We start from the raw sequence: 26,838 nt of genomic DNA on the forward strand, positions 1-26,838 counted from the left end.
ACTGAAGCCCAGTCATTCTTCCTTCCTTCCTTTCTGATGTTTTACATGGTTTCTCTCTGCCTTGATGTTCAATAAAGATAAATTGTAAAGAGACCAATTGCATCTGCGGGGAAATGTGAGATCTGCTATTTACTGAATTTGTACTCCTGATCTTATGGGCTTACTCGTCCTAGGGACAGACCCGTTATATTCAGGCATGTGGTAAGAATGACTAACTCTCCCTCCACTCCAAGCATATGTGCAGCCACACCTTTGCAGCAATATAAGAGGAACTGTTTCCTGTGGACACAATGCAGCATTACCCAAATAGGTCTCACTGGCAGTCACGTACCCTTCCAATAAGACACTGCTTTTCGTTATAAGCATAGCCTCCTATTTCTTACTCCTTTTCATTCCACTTCACACTCATTCTCAAGTATGCATAACACCATAAGAGCACAACTCTCTACACAATGAACAACACTAACACTTCCCATGTGGATCAAACTGCAGAACAGCACTCGCCCTTCCAGCCTCCACAACCCATGGACTAGTGTGCTACCCATCCTCCAAACACTTCAACTCCATGTCAAGGTTTTGAAGTGCTACATAAATGCAACTTCAATGTAAAACTATAAATGTCAATATTAAGACATGTCTAAATGGCAGGGGCGTGGCTTCCAACATATATGGGACACATTTCTGACCCAAAACATAAGCACAGCAGGGATTGCGTTTGCAATATTATTTTCTTCAGTACATTTTCATCTTGTCCATTTTTACACCGTTGTTTTAATCCATTAATAATCCACATGTTCACTTGAAATACTTTTAGTCTTCATGCAAGGAAACGCTATTTTTCCAAATTTCTAATGCTCCTGCTGAGCCATCCGAACCTCACTTCAAGAACACGACTGAAGCCAAATTCATCCAAAGCAGTTTAATAAAATCCAATGCATTTCGGGCCTCTGGGGCCCTTCGTCAGGGAAAACTAAAAACAACAATAACACATGTTTTAATGTGACATCCAATATGTACACTTTTAACATTTCATGTTTAAAGTCGCCCGCTCTTCATCTCAAACAGTTGCAGTAACTAAAATACATTCTGCCTAATATGTCGATCCTCGCCAAACCCCGTACAGTTTCACATAGATGTCTTCCTGTCTCTCAATGAACTAATTACCATACTTTCGCACGGACTGCTACCCATCTCAATCTACTACTTTCCTTATTCCCAGTCGAGTGAAACATAACCCTCCCAAAGGGGCGTGGCTTCCCCCTCGCTAAAACCTCATTTATAGGCATGAAACTTGGCAAAGTATGTCATTCCAGTGGAACATTTGAGCACTTGAATTCTAAGAATTAAAAAAGAAAATCAAAGCAAATGCTTGGCATGTAATGAGATAGATACATATATATTTCCTTATTTGATGTAGCATATTGAGCATTTCTAACATGCTTATTTAGCATAGTGCTGCTTTCGATATGACCATACTTTAGTGGTAGCTGTTGATATGTCAATTGGAAGTTTATTCTGTACATCATATGTCATTTTCTTTTACTACTGTTCTTGTTTTGCCCATATTACTTATATCAATTACAAAAATTAGAAAACTTTCACGCATATTGGTTGCAAATGTACACTTAAAAAAAAAATCAGCTTAAAAATGGAAACCTTTCCCTCTTAGACGTCAATCATTTAAATAGCTGTTTGAGTAACACTGCTCCCTGAGCTGCAGTGGGCCTTAAACATTAACCCCCTTGTTAAAACAGCCATGGATGATCTCCGACGATGGCAAAATCTACCATTTAACCCACTTGGGAAAGTCACGCTATTCAAGATGATGATTCTCCTCTGGTTTTTATATATCATCCAAAACACCCCTTCCACTTCCTGTGGAGCTTGTTCAAAGAGATGGATAACATGGCTACCAGGTTTCTGTGGGGGGGTGCGAGGCCACGCATGGCCCTAGCCCGATGCCGAATTCCACCCTTTGATGGAGGCATTGTTATGACCGATCTTTACCTTTATTATTTTGGCACTCGACTGCTCGTCCGCCACGATTGGTTCACAGGGGGTTAGTCTGACCCACTTTACAAAACTGAACTAAGAGACATGGACTTTTCCCACATCCAGGCCATCCTCTACGGCTGCCCAGTACCCAGAAGACCCTCAGCGGTTACCTGGGCGGTGCTGCTAGCCTGGCGGTCGGCCCGCAGATACACGGACTGGGACAACAAACTGACACAGCAGACACCTCTCTGACAGGGCACGTGGCTGGGTGAGGTAGCAATACTCAAGGGTTTCAGGGAATGGGATCACATTCGTATATCACAGCTAGGTGACATTTGGACGAGTGACCATATCAGGACATTTCAAGACTTATAAACGCGCTACACCCTCCATAACTCACAGTTCTATAAATACTTACAGCGACGGCATGCCCTTAGCGCCCACATATCCACAGGCACCTTGCTCCCCCAGTTTTGCCCCCTAGAAGCACAAATTATGATGGGAAACCTTGGTAATGGAGGAGTATTGTGAGTATATCGCACCCTTACTAACAATGGCCCTGATCCACTTGACTTAATTCACCACAGATGGGGAGAATGGCTGTGCCCCTTGGAGGAAGAGGATTGTCGGGACGTCCTTATGACTCCCAAGTCCATTACCGCTAAACTCTGACTAATTCAACTATACTATTTACATATCTCCTATCTCACCCCCCCCGAACAGCTCCATAAGAGAGGCCTGCACCCCTCACCAGAGTGCACATGTTGCGGGCAACTACCAGCAGACTTCTTTCACATGGTCTGGTCTTGTCCCCGAATCACCACGTACTGCAATAGGAAAGAATCCGAACTCATAAATGTCCTAGGTTGGCAGGTGCCCCACAATCCACTACACCTTATTCTGGGAGTTATTGACGGCCTTGATGGCTCCAGAGTGGATAAACTGTTCCTGGGGAAGGCTACCATGATGGCCAAATGCGACATTGCAACAACATGGTCACAATCAGATCCCCCGAGAATAGCTATATGTTGCAGAGTGGACTGGTGTGCTACCCAGGAGAAACCCCTGTGTATTGCCAGAGGCTGCCCAAAGAAACATTATGCAATATGGAGCAAATGGTGGAAACACCTGGGTTGACAAAATCTCTAGGTTTGTGTACTTTTCTTGTTAACACTGGACCTATACAGTGGTTCGTAGTTTCTATGCATGTAAATGCCTTGACCACATGGACAGGTTGTGCGAAACTAACTATAAGTATCTGGGCTGTAATGTTAATATTTCTTTCTTTTGCAAAATTTCCTTTGTCAAAAAGCAATAAATTTGAATATAAAAAATAAATAAAATGGAAACCTTCAAATTAACCAGGAACAGTTTTTTAAGAACTATTCAATAGCTACATTTTACAAAAGCCTGATTGGAGCGGTAAAAAAGGAGATAGCTCCACAGTTGACATTTTTAAGATGGTCCATACTCCGCAATTTTAAAAGTGTTGATGACATTACATTCTTTAACTTGTCAGAAGGGTTTGTGTAGCTTGGTTCAATACCACTTGTTGATAGTTTATGATCAGCTTTTGAAAGGAAGTTCTATGGCTTGTTGAACTGGACAGGATTGACTAAATAACTAGTTTCCTTGCAGTCTCCCAAATCACTCATGCCAGACATGTTTTAACCGCATCCGTGCGGTTGGAATTCCCCGCCCATGCTGACTCCGCCTTGCGCGGGCGGAGTCATGACGGAACGGTTCCGTCATCAGCATCGAAGGGGTTAAGCTCCCACTGGTGGCCAACCCAATTTACGGCACATTCTATAGATATGTGGTTGTATTCGCACAGATCACACTACACCTGTATGTCTGCTTTGAATGACTATGAAAGACATTAAGTCCTGGAAAATGTTCAGATAAACTGCAGAACAGTGCAAGGGCCTATGAAACATAACTTTTCAACCAGCCGTTATTGTAGAACACCTCTAATACAGGACATATTTCAGATAAACTAAAATGATGAAAATGAGTTCTTTGGTTACAGCGTTGTGTCTGACACCATAGCCCAACAGCTGCAAACTCATAGCCGCTGGAACCATTTAAAAAGTGTTATTAGTGCTAGACATGAGCTTTATGGAACTCTGCACTTTCCAAACTAATTGACCTAGACATAAACACTGCGGATGATTTCTTGAAAGTGGATCTGCTCTAGAGGCCCCCCCCCCCAATAACTAGGATCTAGGTTGTTCCCTTCACAAACTGTAAATAAAATACCAGTTCCAGAAGGGATATCAGATCATCTGATAGACGTGCATTTCTGTTCCCAACTCAGTGGAATCGCTGATAACTCACACATGGTTTGATCAAGAAGTAGTTGAGTTATTACACAGATGAATAACTCTAAGAACAGGATTCTTGATACTAAAAAGCCTACTGCACCTCTGCCGCTCCTTAGTAACCTAAATACCCAGGCAGCTGTCTGCTTTGCAGAGAAGAAAAAACTACCATTTGCAATGCAATCGCCTTTGTGACCTTATATGTATTTAGCTGTACAGCACATTAGCCTGGGTGCTGAAACATCTACTGTTCTTTAACATGGAGGGAATGTAAGCATCAAACTGCATGACGCGCCCGGTATGGGAACACATGGAGAGAAATATTGCCTTTCAGCTGGAAATTGTATAGTCCAAAGCTCGGTTTTTAATGTAAAATCAGGGCCTTCGGTAGTCATATCATTGAAAATACAAGTTTTAAAAAAAATATTGTTTACAGGTGCTCGTGGAAGACAATTTCTTTGGACTGGAATCTAGAGAATGCTAAAGTGATTCTAGTGTTTTACTGACCTCTGCTGTTCGTTTTTCTATCACGAAAGTTAGAGGCAGTTGCCAGAAAAAATAAAAAAAGAAAGTCCCTCAGCAGAAAGCAATTCTGGTAATTTACGGACCTCTACTGGTCGTTTTCTATCAAGAAAGTTAAATAGAGGCAGATCGCAATTCTGGTATTTTACTGACCTCTCTCTGATGGTCGTTTTCTATCAAGAAAGTTAAACAGAGGCAGTTGAACAGGAAAAAAAGTACTTAAGTTGATGCAGACAATTCCTAGGGCTGATCTCCAGAGCCCACAAAGTACATACACATATAAGTATATATTAAAGTATATACAAGAGGTCTTGAATGATCAACCTAAAAAAGAGGGGTACTAAAACGCCTCACTCTACACACGTCTGTAGCTGCGTGCCATTCTAATGGCTCTTGGAAAATGGTGATTTTTGGGAAAGACCGAGGCAGCTTTTCATCGAGATATTGCAATATACATTTGGAGCGATATTGCAGCTTTCATCTGTAGGTATCTTTCCTGATCTTCGTTAATTCATGTTAGTTCCTAGTAGTGAAATGTTAGTCAATGTAGGGCATGTTATTGCCACACAGAGGCCCTGACTCTGAACTTCTTAACCCGTTCTATGCTGATGACGGAACCGCTCTGCATCGGCTGCGGTGGCGCTGTGCTGATGACGGAGCGGTTCCGTCATGGCCCGGCCGCCGCGCCTGCGCTGGGCGTTCTATTGAGCGGCCGGGGCCATGACGGAACCGCTCCGTCATGAGCACAGCCGAACAGTGGCTGATGACTGAGCGGTTCAGTCACCAGCATGCGGCGGCCGCGCGGCCCCCCCGCCCCCTTAGTGCTGCGGCGGAATAGCCGCCGCAGCGATGTGGAAAAAGTACTAATCCTCACGGCTCCAGATTTACGATATATTCCTATTCAGAAAACGTAGCAGTAGTGTGCCTGGAAAGCTGCACCATTCATGGCTTTCCATGCATACTAGTGAGTGAGTTGTGATTTTTTTATAAAGATTTCTTTCCGCATTGCACAATTCCACATAAGGTTCTGCTGTGCCATGTGGAAATGCAGGCTGATTTGTAAATGCAATTTTTAATATTTATTTCGTGGTGATAACATCTATCCTCCCCTTCCCCCAACCCCTTACGTGAAACCCCTTCTGGTACTCCCCAAATAAAGTTTTCGGGTGATCACCTTTTCTAACATGTAAGAAAAGTTACGCTAGCCCTATGCTGGGTGTTCGACAGTCCTCGTGGCCGGCCCGACCCCTCCTCACATGGCGGGTCGCGGACTACTGCTACCCCTGTTCCCCGGACAAGAACAACACCTGCCACCCGCCGGGTCAACCCCCAGCTCTTCCCCGACGGAAACCGGCTCATAACCATAACATTCTCGGCTGGCCCGGGTCCCTTCCCGAACCACCGGCCCCGGCCCAGCCGCCATCTTAGACCCGCCACGACCAGGCCTCGTGGCCACGGGTCGACCTCTGCCTCAGGCCCAGCCAAGCCCCAACATCGAGGCGCCCCCATCCACCCAGGGGGTAAAGAGACCACTTGGCGAGTCAATGGAAGAAGGAGTGTCGATGGCTCCCCTCCGCCAGGTTTCGATCGCCCCCAGCCTCCCTGGGCGCTGGCTCCACCCCCCTGCTGGGTGTCTGGACTCCCTCATCTCGGACCCCCCGACCTCCAAGTGCGAGGGTCCGGACATCAAAGGGCGCCAGACCTATAACTGGGGTAGCGCCAGAGCAGGAAACCAGTTGTATCCTGGAGTCGAGAGACACCGAGACAAACTCATCCTTGGAGGCCTGCTGGCGCTGCCGCAGCTCCTCTTCGTGAACTATCTTTGAAGGCCTGCTGGCGCTGCCGCGGCTCCTCATCGTGAACTATCTTTGAAGGCCTGCTGGCGCTGCCGCGGCTCATCCTCTTCGTGAACCATCTTGAAGGCCTGCTGGCGCTGCCGCGGCTCATCCTCTTCGTGAACCATCTTGAAGGCCTGCTGGCGCTGCCGCGGCCCCTACTTGCGAACCCTCCAGCTCGAGGATTGTGAGCTATACAACCGCTACCCCTGTACCGGACCGGTCCTGAGACTGTCCCGCTACCTCCTTACCCAAGAGACTAGAATTGACGGGATCATCGTATCCTGGTCCTGCTGTATTGTCAAGTTAACCTGCCTAAGAATACCGATAAAAGTGTACAGAACCTATCTTTGTGTGGCGTCCATCTGTGGGGGAGTGGTTGCTCGTCCGTACGATTGAAGGAGAGGCATCTCCCCCTTGCTCGGCCGACCCTCAGGGTCCCCGTCTAACACTGGGGTAAAACGCTGACCATGTCGGGGAAGGGTTGGATTGGAATTTGTGAACGCCATCACACTCATGAGTTTATGGAACCTTAACAAACTTACGAACCAAACAATGCCTTGTTCCCCACCCCTTCTCTGTGGTTTATAACTGCATACTACTACAAACTCGGGCCTGAGATTCGCACAGAAGTAAAAACAATTGCGCTTTAAAGGTTTCATTTTGTGGATAGCTGTTATAAATGGGGCTATTTATGTCGGTGCACATAGGTTTATAGCTATAGTGGCTTAGTGAATTAGCCCCTCAGTGTCTACCAGTGACAGATAGGTCTGACATTCAAAAGTTGCTTTTCCTAAAAAATATTGTTTCTTTCGATGTGATATATTATCGCCTCACTTGCTTTATACATGTTTAATAAAATATGATAGTGAACTTTTTCCAAGCATACCTAACAAGAACCTCACATGTTACACAGCTGAGCCATTGATCTAAATCCCTTCTTGTGGCAATAGCAAAATGCTCATGTATAATCCTGGCTAATGATACCTTTATTATTGAGGCTCATGGAATATTACTTCAAATAAATGTTTGATTCCAGCGACTGGAATCCTCGTCTGAGATAATGGCACCCTCTTCAGCTATGTTAAGTACACTGTTAAGACACAAAAGCAATGTCTTATCTGATAGTGAATTTTGTAATTTTTGCCTTTCTGTACTCTATAAAAGATGAAGCTGTTAAGCAGATTAGTGGTATTCAGTTTGTTGCTTGAAAGGGTAAAAAGCTGAGTTGACCTTGCCAGGATTCCAACTCATGACTTTCAGATTTCACCACATGGCAGATGGGTTTTAGTGCATTAGCACTACAAGCTGATTCTTTGCTTGGGCAGTCCACATGTATGTGGATGACATGCAAGTTCTGCTGAACTATTTTTTAGGGTCAGTAAGAGCCAGAGCCTTGGGAAATGGGCAGACTAGAGGGATCAGAAGTGATTTATTTTGATAAGGAATCTCTGGTGAAGGTATAAAGGAGGTTTCCCATCACAGTCCATCAGGTTTTTAGGTTGGAGGATGGTTGGTCAGGCAGCTGGTGAGTCTTTTTGTGTGATTGCATCTGTTTTCCTTCATTTAATTGGGAAACTAATTAAATAGAACAAAAATGCACCTTAGACTTACTGACATTTTGTTTTTTTCTCTTGTTCTAAATAGGTTTGTGTGAGCTGTTTGCAAGTTGCTACCTGTGAATATCTGTTTTCATTCTACCCTGAAACTGCTTTTTTGTGGGTGTGTAGCTGTTCATTGATAATTGTACTGCATCCATGTCAGAATGTCTGTTTGGCCCTGAAAATAGAGTCAGTGATGGCAGATGTCTGTTTCATTATGAGATGTAACGTTTGTCAATATTAAGGTTTCAGACTCTTTCAGTTCTTAGTTCATCATGAAATTGGATGTGAAAAAGAGACTAGCTCTTGTGCAGTGCTTTTTCACTGTGCATCTTTTAGACTGGTTTTGGCATGCTTGTAGTTGCAATGTTCTTGCCTATTAGATTTGCATTCTGTAGCAAAATCTGAAGTTATCTATTGTTTCTAAATTTTAGGTTCCCTCCTGGGTGATAAAACAAGAATGACCGAGTTATCCAGGGACATGAATGCTTACATTCGTCCATCTCCCACCCAGGGAACACTGGGAGGAGTCACAAGGACCACTAATGAGGCCATTCTGCTCTGTGAGGGTGGAGGCTATGACATTGTTCTGGTGGAGACAGTGGGTAAGTGTGTGAAGAGCAAGGTACTGTTGATACCATGACAATATGTTTTTTGAAACACCTCCTAATAATTCTTTCTGCCCTATCCTTTCGTTCACAGCTGAACTAATCTGCTTTTGTTTTGTTTTGTTTTCATTCAAGCTGTACTTTGAAACAGAAGTCCTGTCTTTTCGTTGCTATGAGTGCCCTGTAATATGTATAATCATGGGGGTGGGGGAGGTAGAGTGAGAATCCTTTCAGTCTCCGTAGATAGCTTTATAATCAGAATGGGGAAAGGATCACTGGTCCTGCTTAAACCTTGGGCTCACAAGTCAAGGACCTGGTTTCTCCCAAACATATATGACTCTCATACACGTGTATATTAGTAGTGGTGGTTTCTCTTTTGCGGTATATACTGTGTCCCCGCTTTTCTACACGTGCGTGCGTAATCATTGAGTCATTTTTTGTCTTGTGCACCCTCCACCAGGAGGTTTTGCCTTAGGGTTTAAGGCAGTAGTGATCGTGGAAAGTGGGGGGTAGTGGTGTGAAAATAAAAAATCCGGAAGGCCAGACAGGTATTCTTTAATAAGTCTGGGTTCGGACTGTGGTTAAAAATTACGGATGCACTTTACGAATAGATGAGGGATTCTAGTGCATTACAATGGGATTTAAAAAGAGGTCAACATGTTTCAGCCTTTGGTAGTCAGTGGATCTATAGGCTTTCGTCAGGACCAATGGGGATAAGTGAATAGTGAGAAAACTGTGAGAAGAATAAAGGAAAATTGACCTGATTCTTCGTGACTTTAAGGTTTCATTGTACCTGTAAAAGTAAACAACATACACACAAACACCGACAAATAGGGAGAAGGGGTATGGAAAAACACATAATTATGTACAATAGTACCTTAATATTGTATAAGGAACTAGAAAATGGCAATACTTCCCGTCATACTCATTTCGGGCGTCAACTCTTCCATTCTCATGCTTCATTTCGACTTATATTGAGGTGCCCATAGTTCTGACATTAATACTGTAGTGAAGTGCGCATAGTTCTAACCATTTCACTGTGCGTGGTCTATCGTGAATTACGCTAGACAATGCGGGTCTTCTGTGTTACTGCATACATTCTGAGTATTCCAGGAATGTAGTTGTGGGGGTTTTTTAGGGCGTGTTGATGGTGCCTATAAAGTTTCCCACAAGTCGTGGGTTTAACGTGGCTGCATTCGTGTACAATGCGCTGCGCTGCGCGCGCTCTTAAAAATGCGCATACCTTGTCTTATTTCGGAAATTGCTCCCTCGGGGATTTAAGGCTGATCGAGAGAGGCCTTACTGCAAAGTATCAAGAAGGTGAGGGGTTATCTAGTGCGCTGAGAAACCGTAAGTGAAAACAGCGCACTAGATAACCCCTCACCTTCTTGATACTTTGCAGTAAGGCCTCTCTCGATCAGCCTTAAATCCCCGAGGGAGCAATTTCCGAAATAAGACAAGGTATGCGCATTTTTAAGAGCGCGCACAGCGCATTGTACACAAATGCAGCCACGTTAAACCCACGACTTGTGGGAAACTTTATAGGCACCATCAACATGCCCTAAAAACCCCCCACAACTACATTCCTGGAATACTCAGAATGTATGCAGTAACACAGAAGACCCGCATTGTCTAGCGTAATTCACGATAGACCACGCACAGTGAAATGGTTAGAACTATGCGCACTTCACTACAGTATTAATGTCAGAACTATGGGCACCTCAATATAAGTCGAAATGAAGCATGAGAATGGAAGAGTTGACGCCCGAAATGAGTATGACGGGAAGTATTGCCATTTTCTAGTTCCTTATACAATATTAAGGTACTATTGTACATAATTATGTGTTTTTCCATACCCCTTCTCCCTATTTGTCGCTGTTTGTGTGTATGTTGTTTACTTTTACAGGTACAATGAAACCTTAAAGTCACGAAGAATCAGGTCAATTTTCCTTTATTCTTCTCACAGTTTTCTCACTATTCACTTATCCCCATTGGTCCTGACGAAAGCCTATAGATCCACTGACTACCAAAGGCTGAAACATGTTGACCTCTTTTTAAATCCCATTGTAATGCACTAGAATCCCTCATCTATTCGTAAAGTGCATCCGTAATTTTTAACCACAGTCCGAACCCAGACTTATTAAAGAATACCTGTCTGGCCTTCCGGATTTTTTATTTTCACACCACTACCCCCCACTTTCCACGATCACTACTGCCTTAAACCCTAAGGCAAAACCTCCTGGTGGAGGGTGCACAAGACAAAAAATGACTCAATGATTACGCACGCACGTGTAGAAAAGCGGGGACACAGTATATACCGCAAAAGAGAAACCACCACTACTAATATACACGTGTATGAGAGTCATATATGTTTGGGAGAAACCAGGTCCTTGACTTGTGAGCCCAAGGTTTAAGCAGGACCAGTGATCCTTTCCCCATTCTGATTATAAATGCCCTGTAATATGAACAGTTCGATTTTTTTCTACTGTTTATTGGGTTTCAGCATGCCATATGTGATACCAATCCTAACACCAACCGTGGTACAAGTCTTACATTTATTATAAAATTCACACATTTATTGATTTAACCTTTACTTTAAAAAGTAGGTCCATTTCCAATTAATTATTGTTCTTGCAGGATATCAACATGGGGAATGGGGTCAGTGTGAAACATGGTTTCATATTAGGGACCCTTATAATGAGATGTGGTGGGAGGGTGGGGTTAACCCCTTGACTCCGGAAGAGAACCAGCCAGCCTTGTCTATGCAGTCAAGAGGGAATATATGTAGTTGCATTTAGTAATTGATGAAATTGCATAGATTGGTTAGGTTAAGGTTATGTGCTTCTTTGCAAATGTGGGGTTACATACACAGAGATTTGACATGTCTGGGTTCATAGAGGTTCTGATGTTTGTCTATACTCCTAGGAGGGGGTGTCACTATTTCGTTGTGGATGTTCTTCATATCTTACAACCTGTATATCAATTTCTCATAAGAGGATATTTGACAAAGCTTGCATAGCCATTCACTGTGCTGTAGTGCAATGGTTTATGAAGATGTGCATTAAGGGATGGAGAATACTGACTTTGGCAGCTTTTAAGGAAGTTAAGATCAATCAATGAGAGAATGCTCCACACACATCTAGGGTGTTGTGTAACGGTGCTGATTTCAACAAGGTCTGAAAAGGTAAGAGACGGGTTATGCATAGAGTTTGCCTGTTCTGAGAAAAGAGAGGGTCAGTTGCAGAGCAAGACCATAAGATTTATGATAGGTCTTGTTCTGTTTGATTGCTTGTCCATCACAGAATGTGTTGTCCTGAAGTCTGCTTTTTGTAACTTGGCTTTGGTCTGCTACCAATTGTGCAAGAGTTTAAAGTTGGTACGTGTGTGACTTGCATTCTGTAGCCCTTGATTTTGAACCTCTGTTAAATAGGACCACGCACGTTTTGTATTGTAATAGGATGTCATAGCTTGTCAGGTTATCCATGTCATAGAAGCGGTCTAGTTAGAAAACTAATCTGAGACTACTAAATTGTATAGTTCCAAGACTACACCCCTGTGTGTTCCCCAGGTCATAATCTATGAAAGTATAGGTAAAGTGGAGAGTCTGTCTGGTTGCAACCAATCTACTTTTCAGCTAATGTGTTAGCTGATGAAATGGCCAGTGCTGGTGTGAAATTATATATACCAGGCATAAATCATCAAATGGTTGGATTGCACCATCTACCAACAGTTAGTCCAATGTATCTACACCCTTAGTAGACCAGACCCTCCGTTGAATTGTGTGTTTATATGTCTACCAACCAGCCTTGACCCAAGTTGGGTACACATCCTGTATCAGTGCACACTTTGTGTTTTTTGTAGAGGGTTTACCCATAAGGGGTGTGTAGAGTACACAAAAGACACAACCAAGGAACATTTCTCAATTTGGAAAAACTGCCCTCACTCACATACCAAGGTATGTGACATGCTTTATCATAGGGTCTGCTACAAACGCCCTGGTGTAGCCACATCCAGGGCGGAGCATTAGGGAGGGGGGAAAATAATAAATTCCACGCTACAAGACGTACAACCAAATATATCAATACGTTCAACGAGTAACACACATAAGATGCAAAACGTGCAGTGAACACCTTGTGGCTGAACTGATAGCGACAAAAAAGTGCAGTATAGGGATGTGATTAAAACTGATTAAGGGTGCCAATAGAAAGAATTACTTTATTAGACATAGTTAGGTACCCCTACCAGGATTAAAAATAATAAGTAAAGGATAGGAAATGTCTTGTTGAGAAAATAAGGTTCCTCAAGACTTCCCTCCTACCACTGCTGAAGTCAACATGTTTCGACTGCTTGAATTGTGCCTAAGCAGGTCACCCCGGTCTTCGTCAGGACTGTTGCGATCAGTGCCACTGTCCGCACTTCCGTAATTCGGTCACAGGGTCTTCAGATTAGAGTAGGTCTTCCAGATCCGTACTCCTCCAAATCTTCTAATTAATCAGTGGAGACTAGTCCCCATAATGCGGGAAAACATTCACTGGAAAGGAGCAGAGAGTATAGATAGAAACACATATTCTTCCCATTACTCACTCTACAAGCCCCTATAGATTATAGCATCTCTGAGAATGGTATTACTCTAGATGTATTCAAAAATGCTCATATCATACAGCCATACCAGTGTACCTGTTCTGTTTCAGCCCGGGTTCTCCGCTTCAACCACTCTGGAAAATAGAGCATCAATCACCTCTTTACCAATGGTGGCGATTTTATAGTGCTTTTATAAAAAGGCAACACACTGCCCCGTGCCATGGCCGCTCGACACACCCCTGTGACACAACACACACCATACGATCAACCCACTCTATACTAAAATGTGAGTTGCTCCAAGTCTCAACCCGGGCGAATAACATACTCGTAGATAAAACCCACCGATTTTATGTAATTCACAAACTCGAACTGGTGTCCGCCAGGAGGGGCTCCCTAAGAACACAATCTGCAAGAGAGTAATACTGTGTAATGCTTTTATGTCTCATCTGAATAGAATCTCCCTTCAGAGACTCGTTAACGGTACTAACACCGCCTGTGTGAGCAGCCGTGAAGATGCCATATGCACCCCTCTTCCTACTGCCTTACCGTTCTGTGGGTAGATCCCTGCCCAATATGCCTGTACCTCAAGACACCGCTTAGATGCAAGACGCAGTGTAGAATCAGTTAACAGAGAATGACCCGTTTGCTACTCCGCCCCTGGCGCACAACGTCACTCACGTCGTGACGCAGCAGCGTCAAGCGCGGAGCATCTAAGTTTAGTAGGGAAATGTAGTTTACAAAGGTTTCCATGCCCAGGAGATTTGCGTGATGACAGGTTACCGGCATCACTGGAACCAAGAACCACCCCGATGCAAACAAAAATAATATCCTTGATCCAAACCGCTTATTTGAAAAAATGCAGCATGTCTGCAACAGAATTGAAGGCAGGAGATGCGATCTCTCAACAATTACTATGGTAGCCAGTACCCCAAGTGTATGAACCCTCCCATGATGTTAGTGTATGGGCAACAATAGAGGAACAAGTACGTCCAAATAGATATCGGATATCCGGAGGGAAGAATGATTCAGTACTAGGCATCCTTAACACAGCACAATTTTTGTAGAGTGCCAAATCAGTAATAAGGAGCCTGCCTTTACTTATAATAAAGAAGACAATTAGGCTTCTATGTGTTTCACTGTGTAAAGTTTACGGAGAGTCGTGGTAAGTTTATAGTGACACATACATGGATATGATATGTCAAGATCGTTTTTTCAAAGACAGTCCCCATGAGCAGCTCTTCAGCTGCCGCTCCTCTTCCAACTGTCATTTTAACCACTTTCTCCAGTGCTCAGTGCTCCACATTCCACACTTATGACATATGTTACTATTTTACAGCAATCAAAGAAAAAAAAGTAAACAAAACAATGAAAACAGCAAGGAAAACAAGTAGATAAACTAAGACAATTATCAACCTATATTCTACACATTCGACTTATGCAAGATAATGACCGTATATTATGTATCAGTATTTGCACACAAAATCCTTATATTTACCAGGAAAAACAACTTTCCTTTTTGTATCACTATACCATTTTGAACTCATAACTGGTGGTAACATTTCCTATTCATCACCACCTCTCGTTATACGATTGTCACTGTATTCCATTTGAACATTTGTTTTTTTTGCAACCATCACCTACTTTCTCCAACCTGCTCTTACTCCACCTGGACCCATCATCCAATTCAACATAACCTTTACCCACTCGTATTACTACTTAAGTTTGGAAAATGTTGAATTACCCTTCTTCACACACCATGTCAATTTGAACTTTATTAATTGCCCACTTATGACAATTTTTTACTTTGCAACCCTTATCAAAATACTTCTTCCAAGTCTTTTTTTTTCTAAACTACCTTCTTCTGTAACTCATCAAAATTCTCTTGAACAGCCCCCATGAACATTTCAAAAGGCGTTAGGCCTGTGGTACAGTGAACACTAGTCCTATATGCCCTTGCCATCTGATTTACATGTTCTGTTACATCCTTCCCACTGCCAACAGCCATTTGAATACTCTCCTTGTCAAACCTGTTCATCCTTTCCACAAGACCATTCGCCTTGGGATTATACACAGTGGTCTTACAATGGAGCACGTTTCATAGTCCTAAATACATCTCCATTTCCTGAGAACAAAACTGAGGTCCATTTTCAGAAACCACTTCATCAGGATAACCTTACCTGATGAACAATGTTTCCATAAACTGTATAACAGATTTGCTAGACTCTTCTCCCACAAATTCAACTTCAAACCACTTGGAATAATAATCCACCATGACTGTTACAAATCTGTGTGATTCCCTAGAATATCAATCTAACCCATAATTTCGACAGCTAACTTTGCCCATGGAACAACAGGATACTTAACCGGCTGTAGCAGCCTAATCCGTTCATTAGTGGCTCAGTTTAAGAGGTAGAGGCTGCGGCGGGAACCCTGCCTATTACCTGTATTTTGTGCCTTTTATAATTGTTTTTACATGTGTTGAATTGATTATTTGCACAGTACTTGGGAAAGAAACTGTGTTTGATGCTCCAGGGGGACCTGAATTGCCTATTTGCATAAAACTTCAGAAAGGAGCTGTGCTTAATGCTCCAGGGGGACCTTAGGCGGGCTTCCTCAAAACATAAGTCAGCAGTCTAGCTGCGACGGCCTCTACACTCACCGCTCCTCTTAGGAGGCGGATGACGCGGCCGCGCAGCAAGACATAGCCTAATCCGTTCATTAGCGGCTTGGTTTAGGGGGTAGAGGCTGCGGCGTGAACCCTGCCTATTTTTAATATATTACCTGTATTGAGTGCCTTTTAAAATTGTTTTTACGTGTGTTGAATTGATTATTTGCACAGTACTTGGGAAAGGAGCTGTGTTTAGTCCTCCTGGGGGGACCTTAGGCGGGCCGATTCGGCATAGGTGGTCAAGTCCTTTGTGTTAGGATCATCCGGTACGCTGATGACACTCAGCTGATTGTGTCCCTTAATCTTTGGGATAATAATAAGACCAACCTAGCAAATTGCCTGAAAAAAGTGTCAGCGTGGATGGACGTCTCATTCATAAAACTGAATGCTGCTAAAACCGAACTGATGTTCTTGGGCAAGACCACCAACCTGGAGATCAGTGCATTCTGGCTTAAATGTCTAGTTACTATGCCACCACCCAAATATCAAATAAAAATTCTTGGGGTATTGCTGGACTACAACCTGAACTTTAGGGAACAGACGCGGAGGGTGGCAGGTACCTGTTATGGCATCCTTAAAATGATTAGGAAGATTCTACCCCTTCTGCCCATCATTGCTAGTAAATTGCTGGTACACGCCTTGATCCTTTTGTGGCTTGATTACACCAATGTGATCTATTTAGGCCTTCCCGGATCTACCATCAAGAAACTGCAAATGGTCAAAAATTGCGCAGCACGACTTCTCATACATGCTCATAATCGTTAATCTGCAAAGCCACATATCATCTCTCTGCATTGGCTGCCAGTGGCTGAAAGAATCCCATTTAAGACCTTGTGCATCTCCCATAAGTCTCTTTCGGCTAGTGCTCTGCTGATTCTCCGAGCCATTATCTCCCAGTACCTCCCAAAAAGATCACTGTGCTCTGAGAAGAAACATCTTGCAATTGTTCCCAGAGTTAACCGAGTGCGGAGCGGTGGCCGTCTATTTTCCGTCATTGCGGCGAAATGTTGGAATCAGCTACCAAACCCTATTCGGCTTGAGGCCAACCATCTATTATTCCGCAAACGTCTGAAGACTCTGCTGTTCCCCTGAATCTGCTGACTTTCCTCGGTTTATTCTTTGTCTCTAGCGCTAGGAGGCTTTTGGTAGCCATACGCTTTACAAGTGTATATTCATTATCCATTCATTCATATAGGTCTTCAAAGTCTTATTACTGTTTCCACAAAGGGGCACTTCTTAACAACACTTTATACATCCATGTCCATCCCTGGCCATCAAAACAATTCTGTTAGCCTACTTTTTTGTCTTTCTCCTACCTAAATGACCTTGATGAGCAAATTCTTCAATGTTTCCCCTCAATTTTACTGGGGGAATAAGTTTCCCACCTCTCCTTACTCCACATTAATCAGCACACAATTCATATCTTACCTGAATGTAATCCTTCATGCCGGACGTATCTGTGGCCCATCCTTCTTTAATGCACTTGTACAAATTAGATAATGTGATGGCATCTTTTACAACTTCCGTCCTTTCATTAGTGGTAAAGAACTTTTCATATAAACACTATAAACCTGCAATCCACCCAAATTCTTGAAAAATATCACCAGAATTCAACTGTACTTCTGTGTAACGTCTTATTCCTTGATAAGGCAGCAGCAAATACATTTTTTACCCAAGAAACAAAGTGCACAGAAAAGTAGTAATCTTCTAAATTTGCCACCCACCTGGCAAATCTTGGCAACAATATACCTGAGCCTTTAGCAAAAAATATATTTATCAATGGTTTATGGTCTGTTCTTAGCACCGATGATATGCCCCATACTAATGTCCTAAAATGTCTGGCAGCCCAAAAGACCGCCAACGCTTTCCTTTCAATAACAGAATAATGTCATTCTACCTCAGATTAAGTACATGAAGCGTAAGCTATAGCTACTTCCTCTCCATTCTGCATTTGTGACTGAACAGCCCCTAATCCAAAGGCATGGGCATCAGTTGAAATTAAGGTTTAGTATTTAATGTCAAAACTACCTAAACAAGACGCATTAGCAATTTCCATTTTAATAGGGTTGAATTCCATTTGACACGCACTTCCCCATTCAGAATTGCTGAATTGTTTTAGCAACCCCCTCATATGCTTTGTTTTGTCTGCAAAATTTGCTACAAATTTGGCATAGAATTTAATCACCCCCAAAAAAGGATTTCAAATCATCCTTGTTCCTAGGTACCAAGGTGTTGACAATGCTGTTCATCAATTTCTCTCAGGGTCTAACCCCATCAGCATCAATGGTATGACCAAGATATGTCACACTACTAACTTTCAGTTTGCATTTATCCACTTTTAACAGTCAAACCACTGTCATGTAATCTTTTCAACACATCCTTCAATTTTTCATCATGTTCTTCTTTGTTCTTTCCACATATCAAAATGACGTCTTGAAAATAAGTGGAGATGATGTAGACCTACGGCTAGAGGGGTCGACGTCGAAGCTGGGAAACCGGGTTCGAGTTTCAGCAACGACGCTCAACATTAGTAAGCCGGTAGGCCTCACTCTAGTGATACAGGTTAGAAGGGACCTATTCACTCATACTGATCACTACACGGTATGCTGCCACCACCGCGCTGATGCTTATTAATTCCTGGTGAGGGCAGTAGCCTTCCGCCACTATGAGGTAGCACTTTGGGCACACCTCCTGTTACAAAAAGACTGTTATTATCGAGACAAGCCTATGTCAATGCACACATACATGATCTATGCTTGCCTGTAACAACAAAAATCAGCATTAAGGATCCAGACATAAGTACATTTGGGCTCTCAGGGCAGGGATAAACATCTGTTATCATGCAAAGGACTCTTTTGTCCCAACAGCCACAAACATTCCTCAGATTATTCAATTTTAAGGGCAGTGTAGTTCTTGGCTGTTCCTAAGTCCTCTGCTGTGCTTTTGGGGAGCCCTGGCAATCACAGACTTTCATTATTTCCTCAACTTCCTATCTTGGTGCAGCAGCTTGTTTCTGCTATGAGAAAGGTGATGCTGGGTTCTACCTGTTTGACCACTCATGCCCATATAAACTCTAGACCCACATCTTTCAGTGCATCATCAGTTTTCCCCATCCATGTGTGTCCCATTTCCAGTCAATCTTTTGCTCCAGCCTCATGTTAGGTGTTCAAGTGTGGTAGGCTGGCGGTGGTGCCCATAGAAGCAACCAAGCTCCACGCCCCCGCCTCTCCCCCCCAATATGTCATTCTGTCAAATCCTTACTCGTGTTAAAATGAGTTGTAAAGTAAGAATAGGTATGCTATTTACAGTGCGTTTGCATGGTAAATTTCCTCCATTTACATGACCACATTGTGCTTTCAGAATTTCAGCTCTGTTCTGAGATTGTAGTTGACCAGAATCAGAGTGATCTATTTATCATATTTCTGTTGTTTAGTTCCGTTATATTTGACAGTGACCAACAAGGTTAGAATAGACTGATGGATTGATTAGTGATGGAATAGTTGCTTACTAGATTTATCTGTTGCATTATGTGCAGTGATACATGTGCTGGAGGACATTGTTTCATTGTGCCCTGTTCTTCATTTGTCTATTGTACATATCTGCAAAATACATGACTGTGATGCTTTATGGGAAACCAACTACGATACACAGTAGACTCAACAGATTTAGTCTCTCCGAGCGAGCTCCAACTCTGAATCTCTATTTAAGTAGTAATATTAACTGAGTTACAAGATACCTTGTCTTCCAAACAAAAAACACTGTTACCCGTTCCGGTTTCTATGGAGACATTTTGACTGGAGGTAAAATTAGAGGCTTGCGGCTAGCTAAGCTTGCAATCTTTGAATATTTGGCATTGGGGCGAATCACGAGGGAAAAACAAGTAAATATGTGTCTACCTTATTTAATTTTTAGATCTATTTTGGTCATTGAAATACAATATGCCACAGTATTTTACCTTGGCTGCTATAACCATCTCCTGTGTGGCAGAATCAGGTTACTGCTTTTGCGCTCGTGCATTTCAAAACAAAATTTCACATACGGCTTTCCATCTTATCTTTAAAACTGTTAGTACTGCCTATGCAATGCATTGTACTCCGCTTATACTAATGTTGCTCTGTTAGTTTTTTTACAAGTGGTCTACAAGAGAGAGGTAAAAAAGATGGTGGATGAAGGGTATTTATTCCAGAATATCAGGCGCGTGTAGTGTCGTCCAAGACTGGATGAGCAAGGGCAAACCGAGTCTTGCAGCTGAGACAAAGGTAGCAAAGAAAGATCGATACATTGTGTGCTTAGAGCAAGAACACTACATGAAAGGAGGAAAGGAAACTGGTCAGAATGCTAATAAAGTTAGCAAAAAGGAGGAAGCCGTGGGGGACACCATAATGAAGTAGAAAATCAGAATAGTTCCATCCAAAATGCAAAATAAGAAATGGAGTGATAGCCAGTTAGTAGCAACATCAGAAATAATTAAAGCAGAGAGACACGTGAAAGGATGGAATGGTCGACTGTCATTCACTACTGACAAGTCAATATGTCAAAGATGAGGTGATGCTCTTGCTGCTAGCTCTACTTAGTGACCACTCCAACCAGTTTAAGACACTGATTGGTAGCCGAGCTAACACAGGTAAAATAATTCCTCCTCCTATGGTGCCACTCTTAGATGTCCAAGCTTATTTTGCAGCCTCACATCGGAGGCTCAGCGCACTTCAGCTCTTCGACTCATACCAGAATTAAAACCTTGTTCTGGTTTGTGGGACAGGGAGCATCAACACAATCTGCCCACCCTTTTTCCTCCTCCCTCCCCCTTTCTCGTCCTCATCCTCGGTTACCATGTCCCTGCCTACATATTAACAGCTTGTACCCATGCGGGGTCCTTGTGGGAGGCCGACAATAATGGGGACTCGAGGGGAGACTCAATCTGTTAATTGTTGTACTTCTTCAATACCCTGAGGCAGCAATTGTACTTGCAATGTTTTATGGTGAAAATAAAAAGACTGATGGGTGGCTGATGCTGCATAACAATGGCTGAATCAATAACGAAGCTACTGCTGCAGGTGGTTTGAGATAGATTCTCATCCTGTTCCCTCGAAGGTATTTGAGGAGGATCTAATGATGGTGTTGCTGGTGCAGCCTGTTAGTGGCTTACAGGGGTGTAGGGTGGAGATCCCTCTGGACCTGCGTTAGCAGTACCTGTAGTGTGAAGTTAGATCAGGGGTCCAGTGTATGATAGGTGAAACTGTGAGGAGCAGGGTATTTTGGAGAGAGGTGCCAATAGAATTGAGGCATGAAGATTTGGAGTGACCAGAACCTGGACTTAAGAACGAACTCACTGGCCTCCTGCAACAAGAAGGCATTGAGGTAGCATGTGTGCACGTGCCCCCACTGGGCTACTAACTGTGTAGTCAAGCTCAATATTTCAAAGTTTGGGAACCTTTAGCATATACCTGGGAGAGAATGCTGAGAAAGGGACTATGTGGGTGACTGCTTTCCTAGCACTCCCTCTGCAACCTCAGTCAATTAGCTATAGTGTGTTGTGTTGCAAAACAAGAACATGACATGTAAGCAATATAACTTTTATGAAAAGTTAAAACAAAAGTGTTTCTAAAAACGTACTGAACAGCAGCAATTCATCAATGGTTATCAACTCCCCTGGCAGCACATTCCATGCTGAAGCTGCTGTTAAGGGAAATTCTTTACCACTCACATTTTACTTTCATGCCTATATTTCCCTTACTTAAGGATCTCAGAGTTTAGCTTTGGATAGAGGGAGTAAAGTAGTCTGCTAATAACTTTGGAGATTTTCCACAGACTGATGGGGTTGGCTAGCGTGGCCTTAAATTTAATGCTATCGTCCACCTTATGCCTGCATAGTTACCATAGTGCATTTGAACACCACGCTTAATGTGGGATTTTGCAAAACCCTAAGCATTTTGATGTTAGCATTTGATGTTTCCCTAATGTAGCTTGATTCTTGTAATTACTCTATCTTTCTCAGACAAAAGAACCTCTGTTTTCCTAAACACAATTAGTAGAATAACTTATCCCATTATCTCATTAATTTGACTATTCATCACCATGTGTCACTAGGGTTCGAGGCATGTGGGCTGCTGAATTCATATCTATGCATAGATCGCCGCCTAGTGTTGGGTCCGGATGATTGCACATTGTTGTCCTGGAAGAGTCTTCGAAGTATCACGAGATAGGTGGCTCCTCCCCTGGACTACAGTGCGCATGGGCATCGACTCCATCCTCAGATTGTTTTTTTCCACCATTGGGTTCGGATGTCTTTAATTCCCTCTTGTCGGAATCGATAGAAAAACTTTCTTGAGACCAAAAGGTCTTTAGTCTATACGTCGGTATTGTCTTGCGTTCGGCTTTACTTCTAGCTCGGATCCGAGCCGGTTTCTGTACTTCCGCGTGCTCTCGGCGCGGAAGGCCTAGTAGACGCTCCTGACTTATCGACCATCCATCATGGACCGAAGTCCATTCAAGAGAAGTCCGGTCTGTAACTCTAAGTACCCCCACATCGATGTCCACCCGGTGTGCAACAAGTGTCTGTCGCCGGACCACGATGAGGCCAAGTGTATGGCCTGTTCACGCTTCAGGTCCAAGAAGACACTTAAGCTCCGACGAGCTGCGTGCCTGGAGGCCCAGCAATCTGCTCCGGCGCCTACGGACATTTTCGATGCTGGGGATGTCGAGGAAGAATATATCCAGGACATTTCGGAATCAAACCCCGCGTCGGACGTCGAAGAAGACTGCGACGCTGATGCTGAGGTGTTCGAAAGCAAAGAAGTTGTCGAGGAAGTAGGAGACGACGACGGTGCCCTCGGGGCCATGGAGGATAGCTTGGACGAGGAGCTCCCTCAATCTGACTCTGGGGCCGTGCCTATCTATAAGGCCCAGGTCGAGGGATCGCCTTCGGGCCTTACCCAAGACCTCGATATGGGTTCCACGGCCCCGTCTTCGGGCCCGGCCATGGGGCCATGGAGGATAGCTTGGACGAGGAGCTCCCTCAATCTGACTCTGGGGCCCTGCCTATCTATAAGGCCCAGGTCGAGGGATCGCCTTCGGGCCTTACCCAAGACCTCGATATGGGTTCCACGGCCCCGCCTTCGGGCCCGGGCCCGGCCACGGACATTGTTACCGAGCCACTCCCGGGCAAAACGAAACCGAAAGTGAAACCTACGGTCTCGACGCCAGATACTGCGCAGGTGCAAGTATCGAAACCGAAAATGCGCATCGCATTAGTCGGATCGAAAACTTCTGAGGCTTCGGCGCCTGAGAAGCCGAAGATGGCTGTCGAGCCGAAAGGCCAAGTCAAGGGCGTCGAGACGAAGTATGCCGCGCCGAAGACAAAAGTGAAGGTGGTCGATACTGGCGCGTCGGCGCCGAGGACGGTCGACGCCGGCAAGGGCCTTGTCGACCCGAAGAAGGCTGTCGACGACCCGAAGAAAACTCTCGGTGACCCGAAGAAGCGACTCGATGACCCGAAGGTCCTCTCTGTCCCACGTCCGCACGACAAGGCAAAGGGCGCTGCGCCCCGAGAGTAGACTCCGAAAGTGGCCTCAAAGGACTCGACTCCAAAAGTGGCCTCGAAGGACTCCGCTGAACCGGGGCGTCCATCCGCCGCGTTCACCAAAAAGGTCACGGACTCCCTGCAGCGCATCAGGGACGGCACCGCGGCGGTCGAACCAAAGGACCCACCGCCTGCGAAGCCTGTGGAGAAACCAGTTAAGGCGTCCACGCCGATCCTCTTTACCTTGCCGCCTAAGACGGCGCCGAAGGCTTTCGCTCCTAAGGCAGTGGCCGGCGTGCCCGAAAAGGTCTCCTCGGCGCCGAAGGCGTCGTCGGTGGTCCACGGCCCGCGACCTCGACAACCTTCGAAGGATGAGCGTCAGGAACACTTCATCGACGCCGAAACGGGCAGGCTTTCCCTTCTGAAGCGGAAAATCACCCCAGAACCCCAACTGGAGTTTACAAGATCCCTCGCAAAAAGAAGGACTCTGCTTGCTCTCCGGTCTTGGTGGAACGCCTTTCACCACAGACCCATGATGTGTCGCCCACTTACTCCGATGTGGACGCTGGTGAGGGTGATGAGGAGGAGGATGAATACAGTTATCCAGTCTATACAGACCCTGAGGATACAAATGAGCCCTGGGCAGCTGGTGGTGACCCTGGGGATCCTCATTCGGGACAAGACCCTCAACTCTTTTCTGCAAAGACTTCACCTACTGAAGACTCTGCTGCTTTCAATGCCCTCATTGAACGGGCTGCTAACAATCACAATGTCCAGCTGCATGCTGACCCTGTGGATGTGGATTTCCTCTTTGACACTTTTTCAGTATCAGAAAAGACTGTAAAAACTCTGCCTATGCTAAAAGGTGTCTTAAAGCATGCTGCTGAGATCTTTAAAGAACCTACCAGGGCGAGGGTGATAAACCCTAGGATTGACAAGAAATACAAGTCGGCGTCTACTGATCCTACCTACCTTAAAGGACAGTTGCCTCTGGACTCCCTTGTCGACTCGAATGCCCGGAAGAGGGCCAATTCTCAGACTACGGGTGATGCTCCTCCCCCAGACAAAGAATCCAAGGTCTTTGAGGCTTCGGGGAAGAGGGTAGCAGCACAGGCAGCCAACATATGGCGCATCTCTAACACACAGGCGCTTCTAGCGCGCTATGACAGGGCGCACTACGATACACTAAAGATCCTGTTGCAACACCTGCCTGATCAATACAAAGAAGGGGCTGAGATGCTGATTCAAGAGGGGAAGCTAATCTCCAACGCTTCCATTAAGTGCGCTCTGGATGCAGCCGATACCGCTGCCAGAGCTATAAACACCAGTGTTATGCTTCGGAGACATGCCTGGCTGAGAATCTCTGGATTTAAGCCAGACATCCAAGCCACCATCCTGAACCAAACGGTTAACCCAGATCACCTGTTTGGCCCAGAGGTTGACACCACCCTAGAAAAAATGAAAAAGGACACTGACACTGCTAAATCCATGGGTGCCTTACAGTCCCAGCAGTTTCGGGGTGGGTCCTTTCGTCGCTCCAACACTAGAGGCGTCTCAAGGGGTCAGCTTTCCCAATACACGCAATACTACAAGGGCAACACCCAGACTACTTATGCCAACAAGAGTAGAGGTGGATTTTGCGGCACCAGCGCCAAGGGCAGAGGACGTGGCAACAACAGCTCCAGGTCCTCTACCACCAACAAACAGTGACGCCTTGTCACTGCCCCCCGACCACTCAACACCGGTCGGGGGGAGACTCCAGCAGTTCCTGCCCTTCTGGAAGTCCATCACCACGGAGGGTCAGAAAACGTATCCAATACGGTTATTGTATGGAGTTAACATCCACTCCACCCAACATGCCCCCAAGGCACTGTCCTATGTCGGACGAGCACTTGCACTTATTGCAGCAGGAGGTCACCGTCATGTTGCAAAAAGGGGCAATAGAGCTCGTGCCTATGCAAGAAAGAGGCACAGGGGTCTACTCCCTGTACTTCCTAATACCAAAGAAGGACGGGTCCCTCATGCCCATCCTGGACCTCAGGCCACTCAACTACTACATCCTGTCGGAGCACTTCCATATGCTGACCCTGCAGCAAGTGCTCCCGTTGCTCAGGCATGGGGATTTTCTCGCAACTTTAGACCTAAAGGATGCGTAGTTTCACATTCCACTGCACCCTTCACACAGGAAATACTTCAGGTTCACCATCCAAAACCAGCACTACCAATTCAAGGTTTTGCCTTTCGGTGTCACCACGGCACCCAGGGTGTTCACAAAGTGCCTGCGACAGTGGCGGCACATCTCAGGAGACGAAACATCCACTTCTACCCCTATCTGGACGACTGGCTCATCCAAGCGAAGTCAGCCCAGCAATGTGCCGCCCACATGTCCCACACCATTCACCTCCTGCATGATCTGGGATTCTCACTGAATTACCCAATATCCCACCTCCAGCCCGCCCACATACGGCAGTATCTGGGTGCGACCATAAATACTCTGGCGGCCACAGCACAGCCGAATTCAGTGAGAGTCAGCAGCATTCAATCGCTGATCCAAAAATTCAGACCTCAACACTCGCTTCTAGCAAGAGTGTTCATGCAGTTGATAGGCATGATGGCCTCCTGCATTTCCATAGTCCCGCACGCGAGACTACATATGCGCCCGCTTCAGGAGTGCTTAGCACGTCAGTGGACTCAGGCTCACGGGCAGTTGAAAGACCTAGTGTTGGTGAGCGGTCGGGCATACAACTCTCTGCATTGGTGGAATCCACGAAACCTTTGCAAGGGCCGACCGTTCCAAGAGCCTGTGCCACAGATCATCCTGACGACGGACGCTTCTCTCCAGGGATGGGGAGCGCATGTACTCCATTACACTGTGCAGGGACTATGGACGCAACAGCAGAGGAAGATGCACATCAATGTTCTGGAACTGATGGCGATCCTCATGGCACTAAAAGCCTTCAAAGTACATCTGTGCAACAAGGTTGTGTTGGTCCGGACGGACAACATGACGGCAATGTACTACATTCAAAAGCAGGGAGGAACACACTCTCCGCAGCTGTCTCATCTGGTTCAGAGCATGTGGAAGTGGGCCATTCAGAGGAACATCTTCCTCATGGCAGAGCACCTCCCGGGCAAGGACAATCAGATGGCGGACCTGCTCAGCAGGCACAGCCACCAAATGCACGAGT

The 26,838-nt window shown here is 44.9% G+C and overlaps 1 protein-coding gene across 4 annotated transcripts in view; it reads left to right on the forward strand.

Annotated features, from left to right (window-relative positions):
* MMAA (metabolism of cobalamin associated A) overlaps positions 1 to 26,838 on the forward strand; it is a 191,192-nt gene that overhangs the window by 34,783 nt on the left and 129,571 nt on the right. For all 4 annotated transcript variants that reach the window (XM_086962256.1, XM_086962258.1, XM_086962260.1 and 1 more), the window contains exon 4: positions 8,709 to 8,879. In XM_086962256.1, coding sequence (XP_086818382.1) covers positions 8,709 to 8,879 — 171 coding nt within the window. The remainder of the gene's footprint in view (positions 1 to 8,708; positions 8,880 to 26,838) is intronic.

The sequence above is a fragment of the Lissotriton vulgaris genome, chromosome 3_1 (genome assembly GCF_964263255.1).
Source record: "Lissotriton vulgaris chromosome 3_1, aLisVul1.2, whole genome shotgun sequence".
Classification (NCBI taxonomy): Eukaryota; Metazoa; Chordata; class Amphibia; order Caudata; family Salamandridae; genus Lissotriton; species Lissotriton vulgaris.